Raw genomic sequence first — 25388 nt, 5'->3', positions numbered from 1 at the left:
CCCACGCGCGCTCTCGCGAGGTTTCCACCGCCCCCCGCCCCTCGCTCCACGTCAGAAGGAACCGGGCGGAGCGGCCAACATGGCGGAACGCAGGCGACACAAGAAGCGGATCCAGGTAGTAAAGGCGAGCCCTGGGGTAGGGGGCTTCAGGGCGCTCGGCAGTAGAAGAAGCGAGGGAAGCCCCTGGAAGGGCGAGCGAAACCAAGGGCGAGATGAGCTGGGGTTCTGCTGTGAGGTCTCCGGGTGTAGGCTACGTCGTTGTGAGGGGCCTGAGGGGGGGGCGGTTTTGGCGACGGTGGAGAGCTAGGCGGACGTGGTGGGGCAGCGGCGGAAGGCAAGAGGAGCCGCGCTCGGAATCGGCCGCGGAGGCGCGGCTGCCAGAGTGCCAGAGGAGGCTTTCAGTGACTGCTCAGGCCCAGGCCTGCGCTGGGAGGTCAGCCTCCTCCCGAGCTCAGACACAGACCTCCCCGGGCTCCTCCCCTCCCTTTTCTGCCTCATCCTCTCGCCTTAGTTATCCCGAAATTAAGGCCATAGTAATTAGGGTAGAAGGAGGTGGAGAACTGATTGACCTAAAGCAGCCGGTTCTTTGTGCGCAAATAGAGACGTAGAAGAGGGAGTAATCTGGGTTCGGTCAGCTGCCCTGGGGGCCCAGGCGACGGTCTACCTAACCAGATGTTCAGTTGCGTATACCCTTTCTTTCTCCTCAATGTTACTAACTTCATAGTCCATATGAAGCCTTCCGACTCTCTTTCAGGCGACACAGTGTAAATAAATACAACCGTGTTGGTACTGCAGCGACCTACCTGGTCGCGCCCAGAAACCTTTCACATGCCAGTGTGTTAGCCTCATAACCTACATAACATCCCTCGCTTGTTCCACATGCTTGTCATTGGTGCATTTCTTCCCTGCAGTTTTCCCCCTGTTGTTCTTGCTTTTTGCCAAGAGGATTAAATACGTGGAACATCTTACACTCAGGATGTTTTTTTTATTAGTTGTCTCATCAGCTTATCTGCCTTCATATGTTATCATAAATTGATGAAATGTTGTGACTTGTTAATATACTAATCCCAAATTGCTACACTTAATGTCTTTCTGTTTCTTAGGATTTCATTGCCGAGAATGACTTTTTCTATTTAAAGTTTTATTCCACCATTAAAAAAATGTAAAGAAACTTTGTTTTTTGGCCTATACCATAGGTGATTGAGCCATGCATGTTAAAACTCTCTGGAAAACTATGAATTACTAGAAGAAAAAGATGCCAGTGATCAGTAAATTTGGAATTTTGGAATAGAGCAGAAGTAAGAAAATAGTTCCGAACAGAGTACAGAAGAGAATCAAAAAGAGTTGAGTCCCCCAAGTTCCAACAGGTCATCAAAGCAGGGCTTGAGGTTATTATGGAAGAAGTTTCTAATACTGCTATTCCTAGTTTCAGAATTTAGGGTTATTGGTTGGGTGTGGATATGTAATACTTTGGTTAGAATTTATATTGAAGTTGTTGGCCAGATTTGTAATTACTTAAATTTACACATATAGTACATGTTATGCCCTTTAATACACATTGTTTGTACATTTCAGGTTTTCTCTATCATTGCTGTAAAGGTGACCCTTATTCACGTTTGAATAGCTGCTCTTTTTTCAGTTTTGATCTTTTTTTTCCCCCTTTTTTTTTTCAGTTTTGATCTTATATTCAGTGGTTAGGTAGATTAGGAAGCTGTGTAGTAGTGGCAGTGGCAGGGAGCTAAAACTTGGGCCAAACTGTCTGTTTGTGCCCTAGTTTCACTAATTATTCGTTGTGTAATTGTGGGCAAGTTACTTAACTTTTTACCTCAATTACAAATCATAGGAAAGGATATGGACCTCAAAAAAAGGTTGTAAAGTTGTTACGAAAAATAGGTGAGTCAGTGATTTGTTATTAAAAGTTGTAGAAGTTAGTAAAAGAGTGTTTGGCATATAATTCATTCCTTTCCACTTCTTTAAAAGGAGGAAGGATTTAGGATAGTTTGTTTTGTTTCTTTTTTAACCACTCTGATATGCTGAAGAAAGATTAACAGCTATCCAGTAAATAAACCATTAAGTTATGATTCTATAAAATATAGCTATTTACCTAATATTATTTATGTGAGGATCAGATAAATATGTGAGGATTTGATTGTTAAAAATCAGCTTCACATATTGCTAAATTAAAATATATAATATTTATTTTTCCCATCCTCAAAGTTTATATATAGCTGTGCTAGAATGTTGTGGAGATATTGGGAGTGCTACTTGGAGTACTACTATGCAGTGTTAACAAATTAATATAAATGTAAAGTATCTTATAACATCCTTGGGTTTCTCTCCACCCATCCCACCCCGAATCAGAAACTATAATATTGGCATCACTTTAGACAAAAAGATCAAATGTAATGACAAAATTCAGAGTTTAAGTTACAGAAGAGATTCTATTGTAAGACTTTTGGGCAAAAAGGTCTGTAGTATCAACTGAATTTCCTGTTGTTTGTTACTTGATGTTTCGTGTTTAGAAAAAATTTTTATGTTTAATAGATTCAAGTGACCTTGAATTGTAATTGGTACATTGGGGGAAATGATTGATACAATTTCAGGGTTTGGAAAAGTAGCTAATTCATTTGCTTTTTCTAGTGTTGCATAATTTCAGATTCTGATATCCTATCAAAGTTGGAAGGAAGAGAACTACTTTGTCACATTTTCTTCTTGGATTCATTTCACTGATCACTGAAAACTGGAAGTGAGCTACATGTTTATTAATGTTATAATAGGAAATTTTAATGATTGAGGTTCTCAAATGAGAATGATGTCAATCCAAATTAATGGACCATTTGAAAATAATTTTAAGATTTAAGATATGAATTATGTAAGTTTTTAAGAGTATACAGTATGTGCTTTTTGGTTAACAAAAGTGCTTACTGGTTTGGAATTGGGGTGTCATGAAATTTTAGAGTTGAGAAGGATTTTCAGATAATAGAATGTGTTTGGGATCCTTTTGCACACATGCAGGTTTTGGGGAGTTTTTTTGGTGTTTTTTGTTTTTTGTTTTGGTTTTTGCACACATGCAGTTCTTATGTAAAAGCAGGATGATGGGCCCAAAGCCCTGTCACCTCAGTACCCCACTACCATCATCCCATACCTCATGGTCCTTTAAACTATTTTTAGGACCGACATCTACAAGTTTACTAGGTATAAAACTTATAGATCTAATATATCACCATCATTTTATAAATAAACTGAGGTTCACTGAGGTTATGTGATTTGACCCAGTGTCACTCATCAAGGTAATAAACCCAAATTTAGACCAAGTCTTCTAATTTCCAGTTGAGTATTCTTTACATCTCCTCAGTGATGAAATTGTTCTGAAATACTTTAATCCTAAAATTTTTATATTAAACTGTATAACATAAAGATTTAATATAATTTGTCCCTGCTAAAGAGAGAAACATCCCATTTAGTGTACTGCGTATATGTATTCAGTTGAGTAGTGGGACATTTAAATGGCTTACTAATTCTTAGAACTTTTATAATCTTCATCTCAGTTAATTTTATTGCACTCCTCTGTCTGCCTGGCAGTAAAACCCTGACATATCATAGGCCTGTATGCTTAATTTCAGAAAAGGGGAGGAAAGAGAAAGTTTGTGACTATACAGACTAAGAACTTCTGAAGAAAATAGAAGGAACCCAGGAAGCCAGTACTAAGTCTGAAAACTTCCCCAGAGGCTTAATGGAGAGTTTGCAGTAGGAGTGAACGGTGTTATATTTACAGACGGGCACTGTCATAGTCAAGATACAGACTTTATTAGTAATTTGCTGTGTGACTTTAAGCAAATGATTTATCTAAGGTCCTCTCCAACTTTCAGATTTTGCTCTGTTAATCTATTTGCCTTTCACAAATATTTTATACTGCTTGTATGAAAATAAAAATTAATGATTTGTGAACTAAATCTTTTTCTTTTTTGCTTACTTCACTCAACAAATCGAGCAAGCTTATTACTACTGAATATAGTAATTTTAAAAATTCAGTAAGATTGAAGACTGGCGTATTGACCCTTGATCTAATATTTTTTTCCTGAAGAGGTTATCATAGGTACTGGCTAAAACAATTTATAGTTTAAAATGGTAATCCCTATTTCATTATTGAATTTGCATCTTGATCTATTCTAAAGTAAAAAGAGTATTTGTTAAGTAACTTAAAAAGAATGTTCTAACCGAACTTTCAACTTAAATAATTTTGGATCGTAAATTGTGACAGCCAGCATTTGGTATTTGGGTGCAAAGATGGCAGTCCAGCCTCAAAACCTATTGGCTCTTTCTTTGCTTTCTCTTTCTAAGACATTTGAGCTCACTCATTGAGCTATGAAGTTCTTTTCATTTGAGGGTTGATGAGCTGACTTCTCTTTCTTAGTGGTTGGTGCTTGTTCCCATAAGGCCTTCACTTTTTGTTAGAAGGTTTCTAGGAAAGTTATGAAAATATTCTGAAGAATTGTTCACATCAAAAGGGAACAAAGAAGGGAAGTACTATAGTCTAAAGTATAAACAGGAAGAGGATAAGACGGTTTTATATACTCATTGGCTGCAGCAGGGAGCAGTGAGAGTGAAGACTCTATGGCAAGATCTTCTATCTAACCAGCTTCCCATGTCATGTTTTCTTGGTAGTCTTTTATAGCAATCTTTCATTCTGTCTTCAAAGCCCCAACAGATGGCACAAATTCTCTACTTTTCACCTAAAGGCATTCTACAATGTGTATAACTTATATGTGGTATAATGAACTTTTCATAATTCACAAAAGAAAATAGAAACTTACTAAGGATTTGAACTTGAAGAAGGAATAAGGAAGGTTATCAGTTCTGTTATACCAATTATCTTGATAGAGGTCACTGCTTTTCTAGTCATTTTCAGAGGAAGTTACTGATACTTTTAAAAAGTATCAGTGGATAAGTAACTGTGTCTACTTGGGAAAGATTATTCAAGTCCATGTTTTCTGGGTCTCCTCTATTCATTGTTACTTAGTAGTACCTTTATCAGGGAGGGGAAAGGAATAAAAATACATTGCTTGCATCTAACTTGAGGTAATTGGAAGAGTTCGGTAAACTGGAAGTTAATTGTTAAAATGAGGTGTAAAAGTGTTGTGGATTCATGTAGTATCAGATTCCCTACTGTAAAATAGTAGAATGGACTTTTTGCATTTCTTGTGTATCCTTATATCAGATTTTACATGTGATCCCTCTCTCAAAATCATTAGATTAGTACATTTATACCTCTGTTTAGTAAATGGTTTGAGTGCTAGTATGTTTGTCACATCTAAAGTTGATGTACTGGAAAATATGTATATGTTTCCAGAATATAACAGTTGCTATTTTAGATAGTTGTAACAGAGTATAGATATCATGCCTTATAAATTTTGGTATTAACCTAAACACCCAAAGGTACTCTAAGGTATACACTCAGTAAGTATGTATTTGAACAAATATGGTCATTTTCAATCAAATATATTCCAATAACAACTTATCAGTTAATTACATAAAACTTTAAGTGACAATAGATATATCAGTTGAGAAGAAAATTGAGCATATGTTGGTGTGATTATAAAATAGAATTGGTTTCCATAAGCTAATTTAAAGTATTGCATTATTTTCAACTATTTATTGTATTACGTATTACTTTTTTGGCAGCGCCACAAATATATAGGATATTATTTACTAATAGATGAGCCTCCTAGAAATCCATTGTATTATACAAGCATAATTAAATACTATCATTTCACATATACTAATACATATTAATATATTTTCGTGTGATTTCAAAAATTGAAATACAGACTTTTCACCTTCTTAGTTTGTCAGAAAGTGTATTTTGTGGCTAAGTCCCAAATCATTATGAACCTTGTAGCTGTTAGTGAACCAGGAGCATTAAATTTTGTTAATTAATTTTGTTAATAGTTAAATTTAAATTTATAATTTTTTAAGATTTTATTTTCCTATGATACATATTTTTATATAAAACTAAAGGCTTTTTATTCACACAGATATTTGTTTTTTACTCTAGTCTTCTTTTGGATTGAATGGTTTGAGCTTTTAATTTTTATTGCCACATATAACCCATAGATGGCTTACTAACAGAGTGTAAGAATAATGAACTATTAATTGGGCAGTTGGAAGTAGAGGAGTTGGAAAATGCAGAGGAAGAAATAGGAGAAGTAGCTACCAGGTGATTTAATAACCAGAGCACAGGCTTTCACTTCATCCAACAAATTACTCCTTTTCTAGATAAAATCGAAGCTGGAAGCTTGGTTTGTTGTTTCCTCATTTTCATCACACATAACTGAATTCAGACTTAGATAAATTTTGCGTGAAAACTGACATAAAGACATGATTTGGGTAGATTATTTTTTTCTCTTTTGTGTTATTAGAATATCTTGTCTAAAACATAACTGTCAGGGGCATCTGGGTGGCTCGGTTGTTAAGCGTCTGCCTTCGGCTCAGGTCATGATCCCCGGCTCCTGGGATTGAGCCCCACCTCAGGCTCCCTGTTCAGCAGGAAGCTTGCTTCTCCCTCTCCCACTCCCCCTGCTTGTGTTCCATCTCTAGCTCTCTCTTTTTTTGTCAAGTGAATAAATAAAATCTTTAAAAAATAATAAAATAAAACATAACTGTCTTTAGTAGCATGGTTTTCAGCATCCTAGATTCTCGGCAGATAATTCTTTATTAATATTTGGCACTTTGTTTAGTTAAGAAACAAACCTTCCTGAAATCATTCACATTTTTTTTTAAAATATTTTATTCATTTGACAGAGAGAAATCACAACTAGGCAGAGAGGCAGGCAGAGAGAGAGGAGGAAGCAGGCTCCCCGCGGAGCAGAGAGCCTGATGCGGGGCTTGATCCCAGGACCCTGGGATCATGACCTGAGCCGAAGGCAGAGGCTTTAACCCACTGAGCCACCCAGGCGCCCCGAAATCATTCACATTTAGATTACACTGCTGGAAATAGTGCTTGAGTATATATCATGCTTAAACATGAAATTAAAGACAGTACTTTTGTTCTAGTAGCTTATAGCAGTAAGACAACTTATAGAAGTTTATATGTAAGATGTATACAAATGTAGACTGCCTTCATTTTCTTCAGTATATGGGTGGTAAGAATAAGTACGCAGGAGGAATTGTCAAATTAAAGGAGTAGTTCAGAATGTAAGCAAATAAAAAAAAGGTAGGGAATGATAAACAATGAAGAAAGTAATAGAAAATTTGGAGAAATGAAGAAAGAGAATAGAGAAGGATTTAAGCAGCCTTTCCAAACTCTTGGGTACTTCCATTAATGAGTTAAATTAGATTATAATTTATCTGTTTATTGCATTTTTATTTTTGCTTCACCCCTGCTAGGGAAGAAAAGAAAGACAAGGTGAAAAAAGAGTCTGAAATAGTCTTAGGGCTCCCACACTGAGACAGATCTGTGATTAACCTGAGAATTCCTCCTATAGTCTTTTGTCCATTGTTCAGGGTTCATAGCTTTGACTATTATTTAACATTTATTTATGGCATCTGTTTCTCCTTACTTTGACATTTGGGCACTCCACTTTTGGCAGCCTGTTAATCTTTTAAATTATTGCTTCATGCTGTATAAAGAGATCAGGCAAGAGTGAAGGTGGGCTAGTACAAAGTAGTTACCATACTGGAAAAACAACTCAAAATAAATAAATGCCTTGTAGCCAAGGCAAAGAGGCAGGTTTTGGCCCTGTCAACGTGTATTTAAAAACCATGTAATTTTAAAAATCTCTGTTCTGTCTTTTGTATACATTACCAGGTCTGCTCCATATAAAGCTTTAGAGGAAGGCTTATACTTCACATTAAAAGATTTGCCAAACACATCTGTAAATTCAGTGCACGAATTTGTGAAATAAATGATTATATTAAATTAATACTCTTATTTTGCAGGAAGTTGGTGAACCGTCTAAAGAAGAGAAGGCTGTAGCCAAGTATCTTCGATTCAACTGTCCAACAAAGTCCACCAATATGATGGGGCACCGAGTTGATTATTTTATTGGTAGGATTACATCAGTAATATTAGTGTACATATTTTATGAAGATAACTAAATCTCAGTTTTGTAGATGTTTTAAAAGTGCTTTCTGTGTATGCTTGATGAAGTTGGGTGATGGGCATATGGTAATTGATGATTCTGTTCTTTTCTTTTATGATTGGAAATGTCAATAGCAAAAGATAAAGGGGGCACCTGGGTGGCTCAGTCAGTTTACCATCTGATTTTTGACTGGGCTCAGGTCATGATCTCAGGGTTGTGAGATCAAGCCCTGCATAGGCTCCTCACTGGACATGGAGCCTGCTTAAGATTCTCTCCTCCCTCTGCCCTTCCCCTGCTCTCTCCCTCTTTAAAAAAAAAAAAAAAGAAAAAGAAAAACGCTGTTAATACCATTCATTGGAAATTTTAAAAATAAGATTTATTTTCAGTATTAATACTACCTTTTATTCAGATAGTGTATGTATTGAAAATAATCTTTTAAAAAAACTAGAGTAAAATTCAATGTGAAATAAGTCTGTTGGAACTAACGTAGGAGGTTTGGTTCTTCACATAATCCAAAGAACCTCATTCTAAGCTAATGTCATCTATAATATAGCCCCATAACTCACCCACTAACCACAAAGTGGTTGAGTTTGCTTCTCATTGATTAAGATTGAATTGCCATTATAAAGAAATTTCTTATCTTCCTTTTCTTTAGTGTTATGATTAATGGTTTTGATGTTCATTAAAAATAAAAATAAATGCTATTCTCTTCAGATCTAATATATTTAGCTTCTTCTAGTGGTAGCAGTAGATTGTTCACAGACTTATTTCTCAGTGGGTAACAGTAAAGCTTGATAATAATTTCTGTTACCGTGGGAGAGGAAGATTTTTGGTTTGTTTAGCATACATTTAATTGTGATAATTTGATTAAGAGTGATACTTACATTTATTTTAAATGTATTTGTTTAGAACATTTTCCCATGTTTTACTTAATATTTTTGAATGTCATTTATTTCCCAGCATTATCTTAAAAAGATCTTTATTGCTGTGTTTCATAAATTGAGGTTTTGAGGAACCGTTTGTTTATCATGATCATTTCCTCTGGATTTGGTTTTATTTTCTGATGCCAGAATGTTGATATATGTCTTACAAATTATTATTTAGATAGACATAAATTCCCGTGTATACTAAATTTAAAATGACAAATTTCTTCTTTAGCTTCAAAAGCAGTGGATTGCCTTTTGGATTCAAAGTGGGCAAAGGCCAAGAAAGGAGAGGAAGCTTTATTTACAACAAGGGAGTCTGTGGTTGACTACTGCAACAGGTAGTGTTTATTTCTTAGTGACCTATAACATAAGTAGTAATTTCAAAATCCTTACCATAGTCCAAAAGCCCTTTACCCATTATTATCATTAAATATAGTAATATTACAACATAGCACAAAGAGATCTTTTACATGCAACCTGAATTTTTTTGGTACCTCTGGAAATGGCATTTATTTGGTGTTAGATATGCTATTTTCATAATTTTAATTTGTGTTCTATTTGTACATTTGCTAGGCTAAGTGAACTGAAAGATCAGCAATAAAAATCATATACCAGTACCAAAAGTAACCAAAAAATTCTTTTTTTTTTCCCTCGGGCAAATAGCTAGGGAGTCTTTTCCAGAACTTTGGCAGGGATTCCTAATAGACCTGTTATCCCTTGGTTGGTTGTTAGTTATTTTTGTGCCCACACAGGGTTATTAGTCAGGTACCCTTCCTTATTTTATTTAGTGATTGCTCATGTATTCCTGATAAATCAAGGCAACAACAACATCTGGCTTTTCTTGATTCCTTGGTGAAGTGTAGATAGTTCAGTAACATCCATGTTTTTCATAATAGGTACTTTGGGAAACATCAAATCTGAAGTTTATAATCAGTAGAAATTTAACATCTCAGATTATTTTATATCTGTGGTAGTGATATACACATAGTATTTACTAATATATTGTTTAATGACATTTAAAGTATCAGCCAGATGAGACCCATCTAAAAAACCACTGTTTCACAACCTGGTTTTAAAACTGTGAAGTCAAAGAATTATCAAATACTTCTTAAAATTCTTAGTTGCCAATAACTAGAGTCACTATTGGACCTTTCAGAAACAATGAAAGTTTCACTGTTGGGGCAGGAATGAGCTAAGTGGTATAGCTGGCATTTTTCTCTTCAGCCGTTGATGTAGAACTCTAAAGTGCAAACTTCATGCCTGCCTCAAAATAGATTTATTTTGTATATATGGTGTGAAAATTATACATGCAAAAACAGAGAAGTTAGGTAATTTACCCAAGGTCACATAGTTAGTAAGTGATAGAGCCAGAATTCTAAATCCAGCACTCACTCAAACTCCACAGTCCATGCCCTTAACCACTGTGGTATCCTTTCTCCTCCAACAAAAGGAGGATGCATTTAATGAAACAAAAATTAAGATGAAGGGTTTGTCTGTCAATACTATTTGAATATTAAATCTGTCAACCCAGACAGAACAGCCAGTATTAGTGCACATCTCTTGTCCTTTCAGGAGCCATCGTACAGTATTTTGTGGAAAGCTCTAAAGACCTAGAGATACACTCACTTTTTGTTGTATATTGTTATTCCCATTCATGTCAGGTTGTTTGTGTCCTTTCTGCACAAAATAGAGAAGCATAGCTACCTAAATTCTTCAGAGCCACTTCTAATAACAACCACAACCAGCCCTCACGCGTTCTAGCTTGACTATAAACGAAACCAGGAAGGGACATTTGTCTGGTCTCATTTTATGAATCTGATAAGTGGACTTGAAGGAGTCTGAAGAAAAACAAAAGAAAACAGGAAAGTGTAGGATGATATACAAAGCAACCTTTTTTAATATTCTCTGTGCCTCCTAATGATCTGATTTGAGTATGAACCTTTGATCTAGCACCATTCTACCTCCATGAGACTTTGTGTCTCCAACCCATTACTACAGTAATGTCTTTCTCACTCTCATTCATATACCACTTAATAAAACTTCACCATTGCCACATACGTGAAAGTTTTTAACACATGTCTGGCTTCAATAAATGTTTGTAAAACCTGAAAAAAAAAGAGATGAGGAAAAATATAAGCAACTTAATAACTTCGTACCAGATGCTTTCAACAATCCATTTGTGTATCCAACAAACATTTATCAAACATCTGTTGTATTCCAGGCCCCAAGAATACAAAGATGACTATGACTTGGTCCCCATCTCCTAAGTACACATTCTAGCCTTCAGAGAAGATTCATGACTAATTATTGTACATTGCATTCTGTAAGGAGGACAGGGATGAGAAAACTTTAAGAATGGCTTCACACAGGGAAATGTTTAATCAAAATTTGAAACATAAATAGGTGATTACCCAGGAAACAATGGGAGAAAGGACAGTCAATCCTGGCAAAGGGGACAGAACATACTGGGATAAGGCAGTAGTTCTGTGAAAATGTAAGAGAGGTTTGTGTGAGTGATTTATACTATATGATGTGTTAAATAATGGAGACACTGATTTTATGACAATAGTAAATGTCACGTCACTTTTCTAGCCACAGAGTGAGTTGGAGTAGGCATTCTCTAAGGACCTATCAAGGAATAAGTCAATAATTTTACTTATTACTGAGTAGATTGATGCATAATGTAATAATGAGAACCCAAAATGTGTGTGTGTATTCCATAACTATTAAACAAAATTAAGATTTTGCAATAGCAATATTAATGCTAACTTTGAGTACATATATTCCAGGGACCACACTATAAACAGTCTGTGGTTCTCATTTAGTCCTAGAAACCCCTGTGAGGTACATACCCCATTTTAGACATTTTACTAAAATTAAGTAATTTACCCAAACCCGCACAGTTAAGTGGTAGACATGGTATTTGAACTCATGTACCTGAATGTGACCTTTTCAACACCAGTTTGATTGGTTAATAGTCCACAGTTGACCCTTGAACAACATGAGGGTTAAGGGGTGTCAACCCACCACACAGTCAAAAATCCATATTTGAACTCCCAAAACTTAACCACTAATAGCCCACTATTGACCAGAAGCCTTACTGATAACATAAACAGTTGATTAACACATATTTTGTATATTACATGTGTTATATGCTGTGTTTTTACAATAAAGTAAGCTAGAGAAAAGAAAATGTTAATATGGAAATGTTATTAAGCTCAGTCGGTTAAGTATCTGCCTTTGGCTCAGGTCATGATCCCAGGGTCCTGGGATTAAGTCCCACATGGGGCTCCCTGCTCAGCAGGGAGTCTGCTTCTCCCTCTCCCACTACCTGCCTCTCCCCCTGCTTGTTCGTTTGCTCTCTCTCTATCAAATAAATAAATAAAATCTTTTTTTTAAAAGGAACTCATGGGAAAAAGAAATGCATTTATAGTGCATACTGTATCTATCAACAAACCATATGTAAATGGACGTGCATGGTTCAAACGTGTGTTCAAGGGTCAGTTGCACCTGGGTAGTAGATATTAATGGTAGAGTCTTTGGGGCATTTCAGACATTGTGAAATTTTATGCTGTATAGATTTTCTGAACAAGGAGAAGGCCAAATGAGAAGACCTAAAAGTTAGTTTTATGGAGATGTTCATGGGGTGGACCTAATTGGGCAGGAGAATGAAGCCCAGCTAGGCAGTTGAAAACACATGCCTCAGAGAGCACAGCATAATGACCAGAAGTAAGTGGGCACTGGGCAGGAATGAAGCATCTAGTTAACAAGTGGTATGATGTGCTGAACAGATATTAGTAGCAGTAGAAAGGTGGGTAGTCAACAGGCACAGATAGTGGCAGTTAAGATGTAGCTTGTAGGTTGTGTTTTGGTAGTTGTACATCATCAAGGAAGGAATGAAGGAAGAAGTCAAGAACTCTGAAATTGGAACATAAAATTTTGAAAGGATGGCTTTTAGGTAATAAAGGCAAGGGCGACCCAGTTTCTTGAGTAGGATTATAATGTTAGAAAGGAACTACCATCTACATTGACTTAATTTTGGGTCTTCTCAGTTCATCAGATAAAGAAATGAATAAAGCGAAGATCTCCTAAGTAGTTTATAGTCTAGTGAAGGGGGCAGACAAACATAAATTGTATATTAAGTTAGAAGATAAATGCTATAGATAGGATAAGAGGAAACAGCAGGGAGGGTGGGAGAATGGGTTTATAATTTATAATTTTAAACAGGATAGGGCTAGTTGAGAAGGAAACATTTGAGGAACATGACATGAGGAAAGACAGCTGAAGATATGACTTAGATCAGACAAATCATGAACACATTTTTTTTTAATTTATTTATTTTTTCAGCTTAACAGTATTCATTGTTTTTGCACAACACCCAGTGCTCCATGCAAAACGTGCCCTCCCTATTACCCACCACCTGTTCCCCCAACCTCCCACCCCTGACCCTTCAAAACCCTCAGGCTGTTTTTCAGAGTCCATAGTCTCTTATGGTTCGCCTCCCCCTCCAATTTTTTTTTTTTTATAAACATATAATGTATTTTTATCCCCAGGGGTACAGGTCTGTGAATCACCAGGTTTACACACTGATCATGAACACATTTTTAATCTAACATTTCTTAAACTGTTTAATTTCCCCTTATGTCTGCTTTTGAATTTGAGACTTAACATTAAATAAAACAGAATCTTGATTTACTTTTATGAATTCATAGAAAAGCTTCATAAGGATAATTCCAAGCCTGTAATCTGTTATATCTAAATAACGTAGTTGAAAAGTAAAAATTAGGTTGACAGACTTTTATATAATCAATACAGTTGGCAATACAGTTTTTTTCTAATTATTTATGTTAGGGGTTGATTCTTTCCATCGGATTACTAGTTGTAATTTCTTTTGTGAGTTGCCAGTGTAGTCTTTGCTCATTTTATTTGGGTTTGGTGTTTTTCTTTTCAGTCTGTGTCTGTATAGTTGATAAAGAATGGAATGTCATACCATTTTTTCCATAGGCTTTTAAAGAAACAGTTTTTTCACCGGGCACTAAAAGTAATGAAAATGAAGTATGATAAAGACATAAAAAAAGAAAAAGAGAAAGGAAAGGCTGAAAGTGGAAAAGAAGAAGATAAAAAGAGCAGGAAAGAAAATCTAAAGGATGAAAAGACGAAAAAGGAAAAAGAAAAAAAAAAAGATGGTGAAAAGGAAGAACCCAAAAAGGTGATTTCAACTACAGTTAAGTCAGAATAAATTACTGTGTGGACATGATCACTGACATATGAGCATTTTTGAAATGCTGTGCAACAACACTTAAATATAACTGTATTAAGTTTCTTATAAATACCATGGTTGAGAATTTTTATCTCTGTGTCTCGAAAGTGAAACTTTTTTTTGACTCTGTGAATGTCTTACTGGTTTTTTTTTGCTTTTTGTAAGTGTTTTTTTCTTCTGTTTAACTTCTGTTTTATTAGGAGGAAACTCCAGGAACTCCCAAAAAGAAGGAAACTAAGAAAAAATTCAAACTTGAGCCACATGATGATCAAGTTTTTCTGGATGGAAATGAGGTGAGAGTATCTCGCTTATCAATAGAATTCCAGTTTTCCATAGGAATTTTAGAATTATCTTTGATAACTTTACTAAGACAAGAAGTACTTTTGGTAACTCTAACCATGTAGATACTACTCTTCTTTAAAAAAAAATCAGTAATTTCTCTGAATTTAGAGTTACAAAAAATGTGTAAGAAAATTGGGTTTAGCTATCTATTAGTGATAGGAAATCTGAAATAACAGTGACTTAAAATTAATGCTCTTTCTCTCTCATCAATGAAATCTGCAGGTAAGTAGTCCAGATTTGGCAGCTCTATGGTGGAGCTGTTTGGGGCCATTAGTAAAGGTTAACTTATTGTCCAAAATGATTGCCAGCCTCATCTCTGCATCCAAAGGAGGAAAGAATGAGGGACATGCCTTCTCTTTAAGGCCACCTTCCAGGAAGCTAGTGGCTACATTTCTGCGTGGATTCCAGTGGCCAAAACCTGGTCACATGGTCGTGGCCTTCCTGCAGTAAAGTCTTAGAAATGTGCTTTTATACTGGTGGTCATTTGCCCAGCTAAAATGCAGAATTTCTTCTACCCTCAGAGGAAAAAAGAATAGAATGGTTAATGGAGAACACCTATAGTTTTGTGCCTCTTATAGTCAGACACAGTATTTTATTGTTTTTATTTCTTTTGTAATGGAGAGTTCTGTGATGATAGCCTTCCGTGAAGACTGCTTAGTCATTTAACTCATACAGAAACATTAGTTATATGCTACCCATTGAATTCTTGTGAAATTCAAGACATATTTCTTCTGTTATACCTAATACAAAAGTAATAGTACATATGAAGTAGTGGTTCCTAGAGTTATGAGTTTGAACTTCTGGGAAGGCTTTTCAGAAAATATGTGCTCTTGGCTCATTCCAAACATGCTTGCATGAGAATCTGTAGTATGGAATGTAAGGGTGTGTGTGTGTGTGTGTGTGTGTGTGTGTGTGTGTGTGTTGTATAACACATCCCAGGGTGATTCTGTTGTGAACCCCTGGTTAAGAACCACTGTAACAGAAGACCATAGGCCTTCAGTAGTGTGAAAGCTAAGATACCTTCAGTTAAACATCAAGCATTAGCTATATGCAAAGACATTTTTATAGGTGCTAGGAATAGCGTGATAAATAAGATAAATTCTTTTCTTGGAAGTGCTTTATACTCTAGCAAAGATACAAGCTTTTAAATGTTACTATATCATAGTGTGGTGAGTGTTACAATATGAGAATGTCAATTAAGAATAGTAAATTTAATCAAGACAGGATAAGAAGGGTCTGGAGACCTTGAACACTTGAGCTGAGTTTTGAAGGATGACTGGCAGATTACCAGCTGCAGTGGGAAGGAATTCCAGATCTGTTAGGTGAAGGAAACAGCCTGAGCAAAAGCAGAGGTGCTTGCATTCTTGAAAAGACTGTATTTTATTCTGTAGGAAGCAACATGCTTTCAGACTTTTAAAGCTGGGAAATGTCTTTAAAAACTTGGTTTTTAGAATGCCAACTGGCAGAAGTGAGGTCTGTCTATCTGATTTCCAGGGGGAAATTTGCAGTTAAAAAAGAGGAATGATGTTAGAAATAGAACCATCAAAAAGACAATAACAAAGAACTCTGGTCAAAATAAAATCAGGTAATGGAAGAGTACTGATATTTATAGAAACTAAGATAAAAGTAGGAGTTTTAGATAGGGATTGAGCAGAGTTCTGATTGTAGTAAATGAAGTAAACTTCTCTTGTGTAAAAGTAAATAATCAAGCTTTAAAGCAGTGATTCCCAACCTAGAGGCTACACACCCTCCACAAGGGGTAGGCAATGTAATTATTGCGATAGTCATAGCATCTTTATGTCCAGTAAGCATGAACTTCATTAATGAGTCTTTGCATTTCACTGATGAAGGGAACAAGGTAGAGTTGATTACTGCTGGATCTGTAATAGGGCCTGGCTCCATCTATCTTAACTGTGCTCTTAGCCCAGGCTGATTCTGCTTACACCACTGTGCACCATTCTATTAGGGACAAAAAGTTGTACAAATGCTAGTCTTTGGGTTGAAAATAAGTAATGGTTGGCACACATGAACAAATTGTTAAATTCATGTTAAATATTTGGAAATTTACTTAAGTGTATTATAGAATTTATAGTCTTGAAAATAATTTTCTAATTAAATGAATACCCAGAGAAACCCTACTACTGACGAAAGGGTCTTTGGAATTTGTTTGCCTTAGGGAATAGTTCTTATATGTTAAGAAGTTGAAAGCTACTGTAGTAGAGGATATAGAATTAAGCTTAACTTTCTAAAGTAACCTTAAGCACTGGGGTTTCTTGATTTTTCTAGGTATTTGTGTGGATCTATGACCCAGTTCACTTTAAAACATTTGTCATGGGATTAATTCTTGGTAAGTACAATCTCTAAAATTTAGAAAGGAAAATAAAAATACAAAAGTCATAAAAGTATTCAACATAAAATAGTTATTTTAAAATAGGTATACTGTAAATAAAGTTAGAAGATAAATGATAAGCTGAGGAAAATAATTACAAGGCATGAAAACAAAAATTAAGAGATTAACAACCTTGTAGAAAAATGGTAGGAATGCCCGGGTGGTTCAGTCAGTTTCAGCGTCTGCCTTCAGCTGAAGTCATGATCCCAGGGTCCTGGGATGGGTCCCACATCAAGCTCCTTACTCAGCAGGGAGCCTGCTTCTTCCTCTGCCTGTCACTCCCCCTCCTTGTGTGCTCTCTCTCTATAATAAATAAAATCTTTAAAAAAGAAAAAAATGGTAAAGGCAGCCCACAGATAAATACAGTAATCAATAATCATAAACAAAACTTAGTCACACATAATATATATTTATATATATATATATTAAAGCAACCATGATTAAGAGGCTTACAGAGTTTGATAGTACAGAGTGTTAGTGTAGGTCCAACACTTAGGGAAAACCAACACCTTCCAGCAATTGACTGTATGTCCATTGTTTTAGTTTTTAAGGAAAAGTTCGGCAATGTCTTCCAAATTTTAAATGCACACACACTAACTCAGGTGTTACACTTCTAGGAATTTATCCCATGACTGTTCTTAATACAGTTACACAAAGTATCTATTCAGAAATGTTCATTGACACATTCTTCTTCTTTTTTTTTTTAAAGATTTTATTTATTTGAGAGTGCATGCACATGACCAGGGTGGGGGGGTGGTAGAGGGAGAGGGAGAAGTGGACTCCCCAGGGAGTGGGGAGTTCCAGTGTGGGGCTCTACGTTAGGCTCCATGCAGCTCCCAGAACCCTGGGATCATGACCCAAGGCAGCTACCTAAACAACTGAGCCACCCAGGCGCCCCTCATTGACACATTATTCTAATCCAAGTCCCTCAGACTATATTTAGGGTAATTAGCAAGTATCTTTTAAAGTTTAAATGTCAATACCTTTGATCTAACAACTACACTTCAAGGAATTCATCCTTGAATATATATTCCTAGGTGTAGGAATATATCCTATGTATATTGCCCTAATGACAGTTACACAAATGTACAATACTTCGGTATTGGTAGCATTGTTGTCTGTAATAGAATAAAACTGGAAACAATTCAAGTTCCTGCATAGGAGAATGTTGAAATAAATTATAGCACAGCTGCACAGTAGAATACCATGCAGCTTTTAAGAATTAGGTAAGATATGCTGATGGAAAAATATCTAAAATAGACTAAGTGAAAGAGACTAAATGTAAGAAGAATAGAAACTCATTTTTGGAGAAAAAATATCCTATGTCCCTAGTTTTAATTATACATAGGCAGTCTCTGGCAGTATAAATTAGAAACATAGTAGTAGTAACCTCTGACCAATTATTGTATGAAGACTTCACTTTATACCTTTTGGATTGTTTTTCGTATCATGGGTATCTGTTATTCCTCTAAGTTCAAGGTGGGAGCCTGGGGAGGAAGGGTATTTAACAAACAAAAAAATAGATAGCAGTCAAATAATAAATGTGGTCAATATGATAGCATAGGATCGCAAACAAAATAACTCAGTTAAATCCTACCCAAATTACTAATAAACGTCAGTCACTTACTGTGTACTAGTCACTCCATTGAATAATTTACATGCATTATTTCATCCTCACGGCAACCTTTAAAAAAGAGGAAGAGGCACATAGTAAATATAAGGTAACTTAGCCTTGAAATAACTTGCCTAGAGTTACTTAGCTTAAAAATGATAGAGCTAGGGGCGCCTAGGTGGCTCAGTGGGTTAAAGCCTCTGCCTTCGGCTCAGGTCATGATCCCAGAGTCCTGGGATCGAGCCCCGCATCGGGTTCTCTGCCTCTCCCTTTCTCTGTGCCTGCCTCTCTTCCTACTTGTGATTTCTGTCTGTCAAATAAATAAAATCTTAAAAAAAAAAAAAAATGATAGAGCTAGAATTTGAATCTTCGTCTCTCTTGTTCTCAAGACCTGAAACCAGACTTCTGATTTCTTCTGATTATTCCATGCGGTCCCATGGTACTTAGAAAAAAACTGGAAGTGTTTGTATCCAGTTTTCCCTAACTACCAAAAAACTATCAGAGACTACCTGCTGAGCTTTTCAGTCTATAGACGTCAAAGCTCCACCCCAGACTCACCCCTCCCTCGGGGAGGGATCTTGGGAATCCTTTTTTAGTTAGTGTTATTTGGCGATTGTTTCTTTAAGCTCCCCTTATTCAGTAGGCAGATATATTTAAAAAATAAGACAGACATTGCTTGGAAACAGTAGCAGTTGATCATTTAAGTGGCTAACAATTTCACATTTTTAGAAACTTTTTTCTAATCATATGTAATTTGTACTAGAAAAAATCCTAACCTGAAAGCAGTAGTTAAAATGTTAGATTGAACTGTGTAAAATGGCTGGTAACTTACCATTTTTACCTATAAAAATGGCAATTCTGTATGTTTCAATGTTTATATTTCACTTTTGTCCCCTAGGAAAATATTCACTGTTATTGCAACCAAGCCATTTAAAATTTTAATCTCAAAGTTGTCTATGTAACTTTTTCATTTCTTGTTCTAGTGATTGCAGTGATAGCAGCCACCCTCTTCCCTCTTTGGCCAGCAGAAATGAGAGTAGGTGTTTATTACCTCAGTGTGGGTGCAGGCTGTTTTGTAGCCAGCATTCTTCTTCTTGCTGTTGGTAAGTATTGTTATTAGTATATTTGGCCTTAGTAAGGTTGATACCAAGGAGTTGGGACTGTAGTCTGGAGCTTCAAGTAAAACTTAATAACAAAAGTAACGTAGGTGAATGAAGATGTATATGGACCTACTTTTTGGGTTATATCCCAAAACTGACTCAGGCTTGAAGTGTAGAATATGTACCTGATTCAATTTGGTCTATTGTGAAGAAAAAGTATTTAATGTCTCTTAATCTGCATATAGATATGTTTTAACGTTTAACCACCACAAAAACTTTAATATTTTTATAGTGGTTGAACATTTATGAGATGTAATACTTTCAGTAAAGCATTTTTATGTATCAATTTAAGGCAAATGAAACTTGTATTAAATATGTAATTCTATGTGTATATTCAATAAATGATTCTAAACAATTGAGTTGCCATTTTGGGAAAAATTTTGAACCCATGTACCAAAATAAATGCTAGATGCCTTAAGGAGTTTTTAAATGGTTTTTAAAAATCAGAACATAAGTAATATTTTTTTTGCATTTCTGGATGAATTAGGGTCTTTATAACTAAAAAAAAACCAATATGAAAATAACTCACTTCAAATGAGAAAGTTAAAAACAAATGATTTTAAATACATGAAAAATTCTTATCACCAGTAATCAAACAATAAAATTAAGATAACGAAGTAGGTTTTTTGCCTGTTTAATTAGGAAGATTTTTTTTTTTTTTAAATGGAAATACTCAATGCCAGGGAGGGTTTGACTAGAAGGAAATACACCTAAATATAAATAAGTTATGGTAGTTGTGAATGCTTTTAAAGCTATTCTTTATATTTGACTGTATTTTTTACAATGAGTATGTTATTTACCATGAAAAAAACCCAACAAATACTGTTTTACTTAAAATCCTAGTCTTTGAAGATTTTCCCAAATAGGGTGGGCAGGTATAATTTAACTTTTACTTTGAGAAAGAAATGGGAATTTTTCTCTGCTTATCTAAAGCTGTATATTGATTTTTAAACTTCTATATATAATTCTTTGGTAGAGTTTATATTGGCAAATGGTACTAAGTTCTGATTATTTTCCCCAAATGACAAATCCGTCTTCCACCAAGACATAAGAGAGTACTTCCTATACAAAAAGAAAATAAAACATCACAGTATTGACCTAACATTTGCTGTTAGACTACTTTGACTGAGATTATCCGAGCTGAACACGTGTTATTCTGAGGTTCTGTGAAATATAATAGATTCCTATATTGTAAAGCATTACTCATCTGCCCCTAAGCAATTTTCCTCTGCGTGTGCATTTACCCTGAACATCAGGGTGTCCAGAGTTAGTGCCACCATCCCTGGACCCAGTGGCTCCTGTAGTATTTTCATTCAATTTATTATGTTTATGGGCCTCCCTTTTTTCTCCGTGATCTCTGACTGTGTGAAGCTTTTTTCACCGCTTTTCATATTTCCCTCCTCTGGTTTAGTCACCTTGAGGAAATCCCCTGATGCTTCTGCATACAATACAGCACATTTATAGGCCAAGAAATTATATATAAGATTGTAAAGCAGCTAACTAGTGATAGTACACTATCTGCATCAAGAATGAGAAGCTATAAACTTTGATCTGACATTAGATAGAATCAAATTGGTGGGCACCTGGGTGGCTCAGTTGGTTAAGTGACTGCCTTCGGCCCAGGTCATGATCCCGAAATCCCTGGGTCAAGTCCCACATCGGGCTCCCTGCTCAGAGGGGAGTCTGCTTCTCCCTCTGACCCTCTCCGCTCTCATGCTCTCTCTCTCTCTCAAATAAATTAATAAAATCTTAAAAAAAAGAATCAAATAGGTATCTTCAGGCTCTCAAATCCCTAAAAATTTAGAAGCTCTTTGAAAAATTTCAGTGAAGATTAACTCTCAGTAGAATTAACCCACTTACTTATCTTTTATTTAAACTAGTATTCATAATAATTTATGGATATTATGTCATTTTGCTCTTTAAAATAACCGTTTTCAATAGTTTTTTCCATTGTTTTTCATTTTAAATATACTATTAATCTAAGTATGCATTGCGGATTAATAATCTTGTGAATTAAACCAGAAAACAAACCCAACATTTTGTTTCTGTTAGAAAATGCAAGGCCAAATATACTTTGAAATAGTGTTCATCTGTAGCTTACTTATAACCTGGATATTTATTTTATATTATCCTGTGAAGGATTATATATTGGTCAGAATTATATTTGGTGCTCCTTTGAATATGTATAAGACCTTTGGCAGTTTTCTAAATGTGTCCTTTTTAGTATAAGAGCAATAGGACATTAAATACACAATGGTTTTCCCATGACTCTTCCATGTTTGCCCCTGGTAATCTAATGCCACATAAAACCTGTTGGAATTCTCCTGTGCCCAGGTTATATATATGGAGAATTTAAGTTTTATTTGTGTCATTTCTGGTTTTTGGGGGATTTTTTTTGGATTTGAGTCAAGATTTCCAATTATGGACCATCTATCTTACAACCCTACCGTGTCTGGAGGAAAAAAATATGCAGCCTCCTTAAAGATATTCATTATTTCTTTCTATCTGTGGAATTTATTCTTAAATTATAATTTCAAACATATTTGCCTTTACTCTTGGTACCTTAAAAGATATCATTGTGTACAGACTTTCAGAATATTTATGTTGTGAAAATAGCAATTACTACTTCATAAAACTCAAGGCAGTTATAACCATTTCCTTTTATTTATCCAAAGCAGACTAATGGAGGAGGCACAGATAGCTGAGCTTTTTTCAGACCTAATATGAAAATGGTGATATAATTATAAAGAAAACGAAAAGCTAAACAAACCAAAGTCTGTCATAATTGTTTGTCCATAACATTCCCATAATTATGACTTTTTAAAAAAACAGGAAAATCACACAACTCTGTATAACTGGTAAATTAGAGAAAACTTTATGAAAAACTGAGATTGTGTTTGTGAAAACTCATTACTATAAACTTTAAAATTCTCAAATGCTTCCATTATCTAACCATAGTTTTGAGTTTGCAATTTGAGAGTAACCTCAAGCCCTACTGTTTTATTATTTCCTGATATCAGGAGAGGAAAGGTCCCTAAATAACAGAAATTATATAACTAATTAATTAGCAAAGTGTAGCTATATTCTCTTACCGTTCAGAAGTATGTAATTTTACTTAGAAGACATATCATTCAGGCAGAGTAAGCACACGACTTGGACCCATGACATATTCAGGGCCCTATAGAAATGTATTTCCACTTTTTAAAATCAGAAGTAGTAATATATACATATGTATATAATAATGAACCTATGCATATTTGTATTTACACCAATATGGTTACAAAGAGTATAATTTTTAATATTTTTTTACAAAGGAATTGCCTTACAAAGGCAAAAGTGCCTAGAGTCCAGGAAAGTCATGGTGCAGCCTTGTTTTTTTTATTTAAAGTGCTTCTTAAGATATCCTCCATCCTGACTGCATTTATTTCCTTTTTCTTCTACCATGGTCTCATGCATACTTAAACGTCCAACTGAGGCTGTGCTTATTGATCTACGACATAGCAAAGTGTGTCACTCAGGATCGGAGCAGAATGCTCTGCACCAAGAATACTGTGGTTGCTGCTATAAACTAGCCAGGATTTAATTGTTTGTGTTCACGGTACATGTAATGTGCAAATAATAAACTGAACGTTTTTTCAGTTTTTTATTAACTATTCCCCGCTATCTGAGTCAATGCTTGAATTACTCAATTAGAGGCATTTTTTTTCCCCCTACAGCTCGTTGCATTCTGTTTCTCATCATTTGGCTCATAACTGGAGGAAGGCACCACTTTTGGTTCTTGCCAAACCTGACTGCTGACGTCGGCTTCATCGACTCCTTCAGGCCTCTGTACACACATGAATATAAAGGACCAAAAGCAGACTTCAAGAAAGATGAGAAATCTGAAACCAAAAAGCAACAGAAGTCCGACAGTGAGGAAAAGTCAGACAGTGAGAAAAAGGAAGATGAGGAGGGAAAAGTAGGACCAGGGAATCATGGAACAGAAGGCTCAGGTGGAGAACGGCATTCAGACACAGACAGTGACAGGAGGGAAGATGACCGATCCCAACACAGTAGTGGAAATGGGAATGATTTTGAAATGATCACAAAAGAGGAACTGGAACAGCAAACAGATGGGGATTGTGAAGAGGAGGAAGAAGAAGACAATGATGGAGAAACAACTAAATCTTCACATGAAAAATCATAATCTGACTAATTTGGAACTAAATAAGTGCAGGAGGTTGGATTTTCTATGTTGGCTGATCATCCTAACATACACATTTGTAGCATTCTTCAACTCCATTTGCTGAAATGTATTTTGACATCCAGGCAATTATATTCAGTCCTTCATTTCATAGAATACTATTATTGGTACAGTCTAAAGCCATTTATAAGTTGTATCTATTTGATGATTTTACAGTAAGTAGGTCTTACTCATTTTGATAGTTATCAAAGATGCATTTTCCACAATGATATGTCGATTAATGGCATTTTTGATAGTTGTATGGCTTTTTACTATTAGATTAATAAAAATAAAAGAGATAAACAGGAAACACCAACATTTCAGATTATGCTTAGTTATATAGCCATTTCATAGTTTCTTTAAAATGAAATGCTTAAACTCCTTGTTCTTGATAGTTAAGCTTTGGTTGATTATAAAAGTATACCAGGAAATTTCTAAGATTCTGAGTTAGGGTTCAAAAGCATTTTGTGGAAACAAGTCAACTAATAATACAGCAACACTTTTAGTTTAGCTACAAATTCTCCTTTTCCAACTTAGGAAATCCAAACTGATTTGTACATCTGACTCAGAGAAAGATAGTCATCTCCAGCATAGAAAGCAAAACAGCATTGGTTGGAAGGCGATGGCTCTTCTTCCATTTCCTTGTCGTAAAGTAAATGTATTCTGTACATAATTTACAAATAAACATTTTATTTTAATTGTTACTTATTATTTAGACATTTTCTCAACCTTAAATTTGTAAAATTAAGACCATGTAAGGGTATGTTTTTAGAGAAATGGGCGTTTCAATAACCCACAGAACATCTGTGATCTTTCTACAGCAGCTTCAGTTTTGTGCCAACATTCCATGTATTTGAATATGAGTTTAAAAGATCCTTATTAAATAAGAGCAGACTTAAAGTAGCTGTTTGTATGCCTTACTGTTCATTTTGATTTATCTTAAATCTCTACATTCAGAAGGGAGGTACTATATTATCAGACCACAAGGCACTGCTATGAAAGATAATTTACTGTTCTAAAATACCAGTTTAAAATAAAGAACATGAAAGAAAACATGAGAGAACCATTGGACTCATTGCTTTGAACTAGTTTTCAGTTTGATTTTATGTCTTGGATACCTTAGTTACAAATCTTTGGGAAAAATCTTGTGTATACCTATGAGCAGAATATCATTCCTTGGACTTCTACTCTTTTAAGATGATAATGAATATTAAATTATTTTCCTTCAGTCACAGAGCATTTTGCTTTGTAGTTGAAATGGGTGTTGTGGGTAGGTCTTTTTTTCTTTTAGACTGTTTCCCATCTAGTGTTTGACTAAAGATGTTAAATTTTTTCTAATTGTGACAAAAGACATTTTCTGTATACTGACACCTTTTATTAAATGGCTTGACTGCTT

At 35.3% G+C, this 25388-nt stretch overlaps 1 protein-coding gene across 1 annotated transcript; it reads left to right on the top strand.

The window, feature by feature from the left end:
- Positions 1 to 25388, top strand: SEC62 (SEC62 homolog, preprotein translocation factor). Its single transcript, XM_046003005.1, has 8 exons — positions 1 to 115; positions 7939 to 8047; positions 9240 to 9345; positions 14012 to 14216; positions 14468 to 14560; positions 16896 to 16956; positions 19594 to 19713; positions 23487 to 25388. The coding sequence occupies exons 1-8, from the start codon at positions 80 to 82 to the stop codon at positions 23954 to 23956; spliced, it is 1200 nt and encodes a 399-aa protein (XP_045858961.1). The 5' UTR covers positions 1 to 79; the 3' UTR covers positions 23957 to 25388.

The sequence above is a fragment of the Meles meles genome, chromosome 4 (assembly GCF_922984935.1).
Source record: "Meles meles chromosome 4, mMelMel3.1 paternal haplotype, whole genome shotgun sequence".
NCBI classification, from domain to species: Eukaryota; Metazoa; Chordata; class Mammalia; order Carnivora; family Mustelidae; genus Meles; species Meles meles.
Note: the sequence above shows the minus strand (reverse complement) of the source record. Positions and strands in the feature narration are given on the sequence as shown.

What these genes read in the sequence shown, in the direction of transcription:
- SEC62 (XM_046003005.1), top strand. Translation starts at nt 80, where the DNA reads ATGGCGGAACGCAGGCGACACAAGAAGCGGATCCAG. An exon ending in AAAAGGAAGAACCCAAAAAG is followed by an intron (nt 14,217 to 14,467) that starts GTGATTTCAACT and finishes CTGTTTTATTAG; the next exon opens with GAGGAAACTCCAGGAACTCC. An exon ending in TGTCATGGGATTAATTCTTG is followed by an intron (nt 16,957 to 19,593) that starts GTAAGTACAATC and finishes TTCTTGTTCTAG; the next exon opens with TGATTGCAGTGATAGCAGCC.